The sequence below is a fragment of the Agelaius phoeniceus genome, chromosome 1 (genome assembly GCF_051311805.1).
Source record: "Agelaius phoeniceus isolate bAgePho1 chromosome 1, bAgePho1.hap1, whole genome shotgun sequence".
NCBI lineage: Eukaryota > Metazoa > Chordata > Aves > Passeriformes > Icteridae > Agelaius > Agelaius phoeniceus.
In genome coordinates this window covers 53,206,594-53,217,341 of record NC_135265.1, presented here as the reverse complement: position 1 = coordinate 53,217,341, position 10,748 = coordinate 53,206,594, and the positions used below count along the sequence as shown (strand labels likewise).

General features: G+C 41.6%; 1 protein-coding gene across 2 annotated transcripts in view; it reads left to right on the top strand.

Moving 5' to 3' along the window:
- Positions 1–10,748, top strand: part of BLVRA (biliverdin reductase A) — a 29,576-nt gene that overhangs the window by 13,572 nt on the left and 5,256 nt on the right. For both annotated transcript variants that reach the window (XM_054650292.2, XM_054650299.2), the window contains 5 exons: positions 3,336–3,463; positions 5,052–5,171; positions 5,797–5,894; positions 7,298–7,405; positions 7,809–7,980. In XM_054650292.2, coding sequence (XP_054506267.1) covers positions 3,345–3,463; positions 5,052–5,171; positions 5,797–5,894; positions 7,298–7,405; positions 7,809–7,980 — 617 coding nt within the window. In that variant the 5' untranslated portion in view covers positions 3,336–3,344. The remainder of the gene's footprint in view (positions 1–3,335; positions 3,464–5,051; positions 5,172–5,796; positions 5,895–7,297; positions 7,406–7,808; positions 7,981–10,748) is intronic.

The following is a 10,748-nucleotide window of genomic DNA, read 5'->3' as shown; positions in this document are numbered from 1 at the left end:
TTCCTACTTCATCATTTTTGTACTTAAAAGATTATTGTGGCTGTTATCCTCTTGTAAAGGTTTGAAAGAAGTAAACTCTTATATACTCATCTGGGCTCTCAGATGAGAATTCTCTATTCTTCTCTTACCTGGTTTGTAACAGTTCTGAAAAACACCTAATTTACTTTTCTCCCTGAGCAGCTGCAGATTTTGGTGTGTGAGCAAAATAAGGGTAATAAAAAGCCTCAGCAGGGATGCAAACACAGCAGTTTTTCTGTTAGCTACGTGTGTAAGCAAAGGTTCCAGAACATACATTTAATGGCTGTTTCTTTTGGTATATTAGCCACTGAACCCTTGACCTGGACCAAATGGCTGGTTGCTGTGGCAACAGACTGCACAGTTACAGGTTTTGTTCTTAGGTTGAAATCATCTTGCTTCTCTTAAATGTTCATTTTGAGGAGATCAGAAGAAACTAGGAAATTCTTTTTTCAAAGGAGAGGCAAAAATATTAATGTTCAGCTACCTGAGCCTCTGCAGAGAGACATTCTTTGTTCCCTTGTTCCCTGAAGAAGGTAGTCAGCTCCCCCACTTTCTCCACTTTGTTGAAGCAGAGGTCAGCAGGTCACCAACAAAAAAAAAAAACCAAACCAAAAAAACCAAAAACAAACAAAAAAACCCACAAAAACAAAAAAACAAACAAAAAAAAGAAAAAAAAACCACTAAAAAAAAAAACCAAAAAAACCACCTAGTTCTTGGAAACAACATGACTGTAGGAAGGTCAGGGGAATTTGTTTGGTGAACAACTCCAACTTCCAATCCCACTGAAGGCAATGGGGAAATATTAACAGCTTAACACTCCACTAACCTTGAGAATTTCTGAACTTAAAGTAAGCTCCTGATCAGCTCTTTTCAAGCTGGACTTGTGAGAGACTGGAAAGATTGATGTCTTGGGATGTTATGGGCTACATGTGGTGGAGGAAGGGGCAGTGCCCTGCCCTGTACACCCCCACCCTAGAGCCTGTATCCCAGCCTGGCAGTGGCTGCCAATCCCTGGCACAGCACAGGCAATGCTCCACCCCACCTCTGGAGCCCCCAGCTCAGCTCCTGAGTGGCCAAATGACCAGAAGTCCCACCTGGGGGAAGGGTCCAGGAAGGCCAAAGGGTATTTAAGGCCTAACACAAGGCAGTCTTGACTGTACTGCCTCTTGGAATGTGTGTCTGTACACTGCTGGAACCCAGGAGCTGGTAGCTATGTTTGGTTTTTTCTATATCTTTTCTAATTTTCTTTCTTTCTTGCTCTCTCTTCTAATTCCCTCTTCTTGGACTTTTGAGTAACTTGAAATTGAACTGTATTTGAGTTTAAAGGTTGAATGAGCCAAGTTAATGCTTTAAAAAGTGTTATCTGTTGATTGAATGTTGCACTAAACTTGCCAAATTTGTCTGATTTTCTAAAGTTGCCAGTAAAATCTTTTTTTGTTGTTTTGACCTCTTGAGAGTATCTTGGTATTTCTCCTGTGCATCTAACTCAGAGTACATGAACAACCATAAGCCCTTTTAAAAGTCTCAATGATCATGGTTGTTTGGAGCCTTAAAATACTAAAAAAAGTTCTTGCTGTGACAGTGGTCAAACACTGTGGCAGGGGCATGGGAGGTTAAAGGATTGCCAGCTATGGGGGCAGTCAGAACTCAGCATGGAGAGCCATGCTGAGTGCAACTGAGTGACCTTCTGGGGCTCCTTCCAGCTGAGGTCATTCTGCAAGTCTGTCTCTTTTTTCTCTTTGGACACAGAGAAAAGCAAATGTGATGGAGAGCCAGGCCAGGACTCTGCCTGTGGGTGGTACTGAAAATGAGTTTTGTGTTTACATTGTCCTCCTTTACCACACCCCCCCTCCCCCTGCACCTCAGCCCTACACACTTCTCTTTCCTGGTGAATAGTGTCATAATGCCATACCTCAAATACTTGGTAACAAAATGTCACTGTAATTCCCCTAGAGAACTCTTTGATGTATCACTAATTTATTTTCTTACACTAAACATGCTGCTCTGTGTTTTACCTTTATATCTTTTTGGCATATGTAAAATGAGTGGCATTCAGCACCGTAGGCAGGAGCTTAAAGGAAAACAAAATACAGACATGGCATGTGATTGGAGGGGGGATCTTTTTTCCTTTGTGCCAGCAGCTGTCAACCTCTTGCACTTCCAAAACAGTCCCTTAGGGCTTTTTGCTGCACTGTGATCCTGTCAGACAAGAGGCACAAGGAGGAGTTAAGTGGGGTTGTCCACTTACCCATCTCAGTCTCAGAAAGATGTGAAGGGCTGCAGCCAAGGAGTGTAAACAATCTAAAGAGTTCACTCAAGTGAAGGGATTGGCAGTGGCAGGAAGACTGAAACAAGAAACAGAGATTGAAGGGATGCTTTCACGAGATGGAAGGAACAAAAAATGAAGAGGGTCTGATCTGACCTGACTCATTTTAGGCCATTTTCCTGTAAATCTTCAATTAATTTACAAAGTGTTTCTAGTCCTCAGGATGCTGGAACAGTGCAGGTTAGAAAGGTTTCATCAGTTGTCAAATGCTTCTGCAGATCAACAGCAAATCATAAGACCAACAGAAGAATTTATTGCCAGAGGCCCAGAGCCCAGTCAGTGAGTGCAATACCTGTCTCACCCTCCATATCATGCAGTTGTGTCAGCAATTGCATTTGGGAGAGATAAATCTTAAAAGAGATGCCTGCTTGTCATTAAAGAGATGGCAGAGCTTTCTTTGGGCATGGAAATGTCAAGCAAGCATCTGGATCAGATTCAGTGGCTGGTTACAGCTTGGCACTGTAGGCTGTGCTGGTGGTTACGTGGGGAACGCAAAGATGCTCCCTGCTTCCTGTCCCAAAGTATTCCAGCCATGCTGCTGAGCACTGGGACTGTGTGTGTGGAACCGTGCTGCAGACACTCAGGAAGTCAGCAGGGTTTATATAAAGCTCTGCTGGGTTTGCAGAACCTTTTGGCTCCTTTCCAGCTTGGAAGTGGCAATATAAATAGAAGAATGTCTCACTTTTGAAGTCTGCCTTCTATTCATGGAAAGGAAGAACTTTGCTGGAGCTGTGATTTAATAGCTGTTAAATACAAATCTCAAGACCAGTCCTGTGACAGGCTGAACGGCTGGATCCCATTTCAATGGGATATGAGTGAGCTCAGTAGCCTATAGCATCACATCTGTTATTTGGTTGCTGACACCTGAATAAGGTGCGGTGCTATGAAAGCAGAGTTCAAGAGTATCCATTCTCACACCTTCCTTCCCAGTTGCACTTGTCCCTGTTACAAGAAAAAAAAAAAGTTGCCTTTTTTTTTTCCTTTTGGACAGATTAGCAAAATGTTTGGGACAGTGGTGGTTGGAGTTGGAATTGCTGGCTTAGCACGAATCCGAGACTTGATGAATCCGATGCCTTCCAGCCCTTCTGAGCACCTGAAACTCATTGGATTTGTATCCAGGTTAGAAATTTCATCTTACCATGTCTAATATGTATATTGCAATGTTTTTTCTTCTTTTTCAAGCCAAGAAGGGAAAATTTGTGCAAATATGCCTGTCATTCTGAGTGGCAGCTCAGAAGTGAGCAAAGAAAGATTTGCAAGAGGGAACAAATAGGTTACCCTAGTGAGAGATCTTCCAGAAATTACTAAAATAAAAACTGAGAGACATTTTTGCTGTAGAATCTGTGTGATAACAAGAAATTGTCTGACTGGAATTTCCTGTAGATTTAAGGTTGTGCAGACAATAAGTGCATTAATGATCTCATGTCTGCATGGCACTTCTAGAAATGTTAAAAAAGTAAGTTTTACAGAGTTTTAAAAAGTTCTTTTGCAAAAACATGTTTCAATGCCCCCAATACTCCAACTTCATAAAAAAATTCTAGTATTTTTTTTAAACCAGGTATTGAACCTGTAATTATCTGAAGAAAATGCCATGATTTGCTACATGCAGTAAGGTTGCTTTTTATCCCTCTTATGCTTCTTAGAGAACAAGAGTTTTTCTCACTAGTTTGGAACTGTGGAAATTTAGTGTGGACCTTCCTCTGAGCGTTCCTGCTGGACTGTCTGACCCATTACAGTGGAGCATAAAAGTTTGAAACAGGCAGTACCTTTAATGGATCTCAGGTTGTGAATGTATTTTTCCAGCTATATCTAAATTGTGCATCATTGTTTGAGACAGAAAGGACTGATCAGGTCACCCATTTTATTTTCCTGCCAAATACATTTTTGGTTCTCTGATGCCTCTGTCAGTGCTGCAGGTAACCTTGAAGAGCAATGAAGACAGGGTTTCTACCACTGTTTTTTTGTGAGAAACAATGCTGTTAAAATGCATGATTCACAGAAATCTTCCTTGCATCCCCATCACACACAATCACCACCTGTCTTTGCTTTCAAGTCCTGCTTGTAGCCTGCTTCCCTGCCCTCTGTCACCTGTCCTAACACTGTCAAGGTGCCTGCTCTAGTCAGTAGTAATGCAAAGGGCTTTTGGAGGGATTGTGTGTTTTTCATTCTCAGCTGGAGCTGTGCTCAGCTTACTGCCCAAGAGAGCTTTCCCCTTAGCACTGGCATGCTGTGTGTGTTTCAAGGTGAGCCATCACAGCCAAGCATCTGCTTTGTCCCTCTCCTGCATGTCTGTACTTGCAGTTGTGTGTATCCCTGCCATCTCGAGTGCTTTTGTCCACATTGTCGAGCATGGTGGGGAGAAGTTCTCCCTTAGGAGCACTGTCCTCTTTCAAGTCATTCCTTGGTAATAATGCTTATTCAAAACCAACTCACCAGAACCAAAAGGGACTTGACAGATCAATAGCAGGCCAGTTTCTGGACTGATACCTGCACACTGGTCCATTTTTTTTTGGTTCTCTTCTCCATTCCACTTTTGTCTGTAAGTGCTCGTGCTCTTCCTGGATAAAAAATTGGTTGTTATACCCTGGTTGAACTCAGTGAGACAGTGGTCCATGGGAACAATTTTTAAGTACTGCTACGCAACTTGTGCTTGGGAAGAATGGACTGTGACAGTTATGCTCTGATTGTATTTATGCTAAATGTGCAGGAGAAGTTTTGGCAATATTAATGAGGCTAAGCAAATTAGCCTGGAAGATGCTCTGAAAAACAAAGACATCCATGCAGCCTTCATCAGCACAGAGAACAAAAGCCATGAAGAAACCATCAGGTATTTTGGGGGGTTTTCCCCTGTTCTTTTCCCCCTTTCCCCTGTATTTTGGAAGCACAGAGGAGCTGTGTAAAGCTGTTGCAGGAGAAGATATGAACACTGAGGAAAGATTACCAGAGTAGAAGCCTGAAGTGAATGATAGTGAGTTCCCTAGAGCACCAATAAGCCCTGGAAGAGAGTAGGATTTAAGATGCATTAATTTCCCAAGTAATTCCATTTCTGCACCTCTAGGCCTGTGTTTGATGGACAGGCAGCTTAAAACAGGATTTAAAGCCTTTCCTCACAGATTATATTGTGGAAGGGTAGTCCAGTGCCTCACTCCAACTGCTTGCGTGTCTGTAAGTCAGAAATTGCAGTGCTCAACACTGTAGGATTTTAGCAACTTGATGTAGGGGAGTGAGGGAATTCTGTGGCAAAAGAAGAATTAAAACCCCACTCCCCTGCTGTTTAAGTGTGTCATGTAGGCACCACACCATCGTTCCTAGGAAAGTTGCCATTTATTTCTGTTACTCCATATTGTGCATGTCTCCATGTGAAGCTGCCTGTGGGAATCAGAAGCAGCTTGCATGGTCGGAGAGGATTAGAATAATATTCTTTTTAATGGCTGATCTTTTATCCCTTTCAGAATGTTCTTAGAAGCTGGGAAACATGTCCTTGTTGAGTACCCCATGGCTTTGTCTGCTAAGGCAGCCCATGAGCTCTGGGAGATGGCTGAGCAGAAAGGTAACACATTTGTTCTCAAGCACATAAGCAGTTTCACCTGTTGGGTAGCACCAAAGGCACTAACTCAAAGGCAAGTCTCCAGCCTACTTTTAGTCATCACATGCAAGGGAGTATGACTGTCTCAGAGATGTGCCCGTCTAGGATTTAAGACTTGTGCCAACAGGGGAACAAACACACAAATGCCATTGCTAGGAGTAAGATATCTTTGCCCTCACAAAAACTCTGGCCTCTATTTGTGACACTTAGAATGCAGTTAAAGAGGAAAACTTCTGTCACTGTGATAGTAAAGCACTTGATGAGTGCAGCTATTGAACTTGTGCAATTCCCTGTCCTCTCTCTGCCTGGAAATGAATCTACAGACAGCTCTCCCAGCTTCTAGCATTTGTGATGTGCTGGCCACACACAGCTGCTCATGCTACTGTAGGCCAGCAAGGCATTCTTGTCTGAAAGACAGCTTGTCTATAAGGAAAATCTCTTTATTTCCAGAAAGTGTGTGGTCCCATCCCAGTGGTGCAAAGGGTCAGAAACTGGCAGTCAGCTGGGGCCAGTGGGGATGAATGAGGCTGCAAGGGGAAGAGCAGTGCTGGGCAGAAGCAGAGTGCAAATCATTTGGACAAGCTGCACTTTTTATACCACTACTTCTTAAAGATCTCCTTTGTGACTTTTGTGCTGAAACACTGGAGGTGTAGGATTTCTGCTTTGCTGTTTCCCTGTACCAACACCAGTTACTGCCTTGTTGCTCACCAAATGGTTTCCCATTGAGCAGAATTTATGGCTCTTTTTTTGAAGCAGCAGCAGTTACTGTCAGCAGCCTACAATGATTCTCCTGGAAATCTTCCAGAAAAACACATACTGAATGAAGGACACATTTAACTTGTATTGGACAACCTCTATTTCAAAGTAGCCCAATTCATTGCAGTTGGAGCGAGGTATTCCTTAACATATTGTTCCAATCTGGGTCTGAGCATTATGCTATTTTTCCCTTTTCTTTTTCTTTCCTACTGCTCTGGGAGGAAAAATGCAGAACAAGGAAATGTGAAGGGAAAGAGGCCAAGAATTAATCCATCCGTTACTCTGAAGACTCAAGTTTCAGCCTTAGCTGGGTGCTGGCTTTCATTACAGAGTTTCTGTTAAACGTAGTGGCTACTGTTCCTGCTGTCTCTATATTTGTTGTCTCCTGAAAATCCTTAACCCGAATTGATGCTTCATCTCAGGGCCCATGTTTCCATGTTTGATTTTCTTCCTGACATCACTTTGTGAGCCATGCATGAATATTTCTGCGTGAGTTCCCACGGGTGGATAGTGAATTAGACATGACTTTGATTCACACAGAAAACTTTTATTTAATCTGTCCTGATTTTTTTTGGGGGGGTTTTTGTCTTGTTTTGTTATTTCAATGGCAGGTAAAGTACTCCATGTGGAGCATATTGAACTTCTTACTGAAGAGTACAAGCAGCTGAAAAAAGAGGTGGCTGGGAAAGACCTGGTGAAGGGAACATTGCATTTCACAGGTCAGTAGCTCTGAAGAAATCAAAAGTTCATCTGGATTTGCTCCCCAGGGATACCAGTGCTGCCAGACTTCATTCAGTCCTTTCACACAGGACTGTCTATAAACTGAGTAGAGACACAGGTACTGGTTCTGGATAATTCCCTTGTTGAATTCACATACACCTTTCTGTCCTCAACATGTTCTGAAAGGTTTGTTGTATATGTACTTTGTGCAGCCCTCTCTGGCACAGCTTGTCAACTGATCCATTTCGACATTAAATGTGTTTATTGACTTTCCTACTCAGTCCATCCACTGACCTTTCTACACCCTGATCTTTAAGCCTGCAACACTGCACTTTCTTCATCCTTTCCTATGCAGAAGATATTATTCTATTTCCTGTTCCTCAAGAGTTTCTATTCCACCAGGTAGTGTCCTTGATGAAAACAAATCAGGATTCCCAGCTTTCAGTGGAATTGCCCGTCTGACGTGGCTAATTGACCTCTTTGGAGACCTCACTGTTACCTCTGCCACCAGAGAGAAGCAGAAGGATAAGAATTATTCCAGAATGACTGTTCACTTTCAGACAGCAAACAAGAAGTGAGTAATGTCTGTGTCAGCATGTGAGCCAGGCTCCTCATCATCTGCAGGACTTCTGCCTGCAGGAGTTCCGCATTCTCTTCTCCTCTTGTGCAAACAGAATGGGTGGAGGCTGGCATGAAAGTGTACATATCTTTTAAAGATGCATTTTATAGTATTGAGTTTGATCTCCCTTTCATTATGTGGTGACAATATCCATCCTGTCAACTAGGATATTTTTAATAGCCTTGCTAAAAAGTGCTATATGATAACTATGAAGTAAGTCCCCAGTATTTCATTCTGTCACTTGACTACTCAGCTTGGTCCAGAGAGTGGTAAAAACTCTGAGGTTTGTTCATTCTGTGCCATCTGTGCAAAGTTCATGTCCTTTCAAATAAGTTGAAGTTACTTACAACATCAGTTAAAAGCAACCAGATACAATTTGAGAATTATCTGTTATGAAAAGGTAGAGGGAAATTATCCAATGGTGGTGGAACTCCTTGTTCTTTTTTTTTTCTTTTTTTTTGATTGCAGATATGCTGATAGACCTCTTAAAAAGCCCAAATCTAACCCAGCATTTTAGATAAATATGTAGTTAAAGTAGTAACCTGAAGGACTGGCTATTTGAGGAGTGAATAATCAGGACTCCTTTAAACTCTTAACTTCACCACAGGTCTGGTTAAGCATTTCATCAGCCACTCTACAAACCCATTGCAGTTTATCTTGGGATTATCATCTTGTTTTAGCAATCTTCCTCTCTCTTTAAATAAAACAGCATTTCCAATTCCTTTTGAAATGCACTTGTGAGAGGACAGAACTCTGTATACAAGCTCTGTTTACCCTCTTAGCAATTTGCTAGTAACATAAGTAGCTGTGAAGATCTAGATAGGGTGAGATTTTGAACTAAATCCAGCAGATGGAACTAGCGGGTGGTTTAAACATTTCCCTGGCTGTCCTGTCTCCTGGGTAGTCCTTAGCTGCTATGTATGATATTTGCTGGATACAGAACTGGTTCTGGATTACTTTTTTTTTTTCCTGCTTTAACCAATATTTTTTTTCCTGCTCTAACCAATCTGCACTAACCAATATTTGCTTCTCTTGGCCACTACTATTTGTATGGATCAGTGTTTTCTCACCATAAGTGTTTTAATAACTTTGGGGACAGTCAGTTTTATGTCCCTGGGATAATTTAGGGTGGGTGGAAAATTACATAGCGTTCCTGTATTGTGTTCAGTGCTGGGGCCATATTTCCTGCTGACCTTCCCCCACTGACGTCAGGGGAGTTACTGCAGTAGAGAATTTGGCCCACTCTCTGTCAAGTGAAGTTATGGCCCAGCAGTAATGGTGGTGGTGTTACAGATCTAATTTTCCCAACCTTTATTTTGCTGAAGGATGGGAAAAGTCTGTACCTTTCATGAGAGCTATCCCATCCTTTTTTGAAAGACATAATACAGTAACCTTGAGAAATCAGGTTAATTCATCCTATTTTCTGCCTTGGAAAATACAGCAGGTGCAGAATGCAGAAGCCTGTGTTCTGCTTGTTAAGCAGGGATTTGTGTAAAGGGTATAGTCTGTCTCCAGTGCACAGCTCACCCTCGCTGCTTGTCTGGCTCTGGGTGGATTTTGGAGGTGTGTGTTAATGCCTGCGCCCAGCTATTTGAGAGATGACCTCTGCCTCTGTTGTGCGTCCAAGACAGCTGAGCTGACGGCCTCTCTGTGATACAACGTTGAGCAATCCAGAAAGAGCCAAGCCTCTACTGACAGCGCGTCTGGTTTGGGACTGCAGTTCCTGTCCCAGGATTACAAAGCTTGGATTCAGTAAATGTCAGAAATCAATTTTTAGTGCAAGCTGGAGAGATAATGATTTGGGCAGCATTTCTTTTAATGTTAACTAGGGATAGGGTCAAACTGTCTAATTCTTATCCAAGCTAAGGGAGCCTCTCATTGATTTAACAGTAAATTAAAAATATTGGCATTTTCAAAGAGTTAAAAGGAAAATGTTTAAAAGAAGTTGAAGAGATTTCCTAAACATATACTGACAAGAAACATTTGAAGTTATGTTTTTATGGAGAGCTAAGCTTACAGAGTCTAATAAAATATCTTCAAATTGAACATTCATAGAAAATGATGTAATAGGTGCTTTCTGCAGAAGTCGCTGCATAAGATTTTAAGCTGAGTGGACCCAGAATTCTTTCAAGCATGAAACCAGCTTAATTCTTCTGGCAGTACAAAGAGTATTTGCTTCATATTGGTTTGTGGAGCTATTGCAGTCCAGCGAGGTTCACTCATTATTTGAGGAAAAAGGGAATTAGAAAAGCAAAAAGTCTTTTTCAATGTAGCTGAGAAAATGCTATCAGTTTACAATTTGGAAAGACAAAATGGCCATAGAAAGTCAGAGTGTTTTCTTCACTGCAGACCATTTGCTTTGCAGTCAGTATAAAGGTGGTTTGTTAGTGCTTGATTAAATTTTCTTTTTCTTCAACTACCCAACATATGTAACCCAGCTTTATTCAGATACCAAAAACGTTGGATTTGTTGCTTGTAAGTAGCTCTACTAACACTTCTAAATAACTAAATGTATCTGTAGCTAGATAATACTTTGCTACAAATCTTTAATGAAAGTGGATAAATTGTCTATGAAAAAAAGCTACAGCCCTTCACAATGTTCTGATTTAAAATACAAATCTGTTTCTTAAGCTACAAAATTGCTTACATAATGTGTGGTCTTGCAACATGCTTATCTTTATAGCAAAACAAGAGGCTTATTTCAGAGTAGAAGTTGTTGTTAA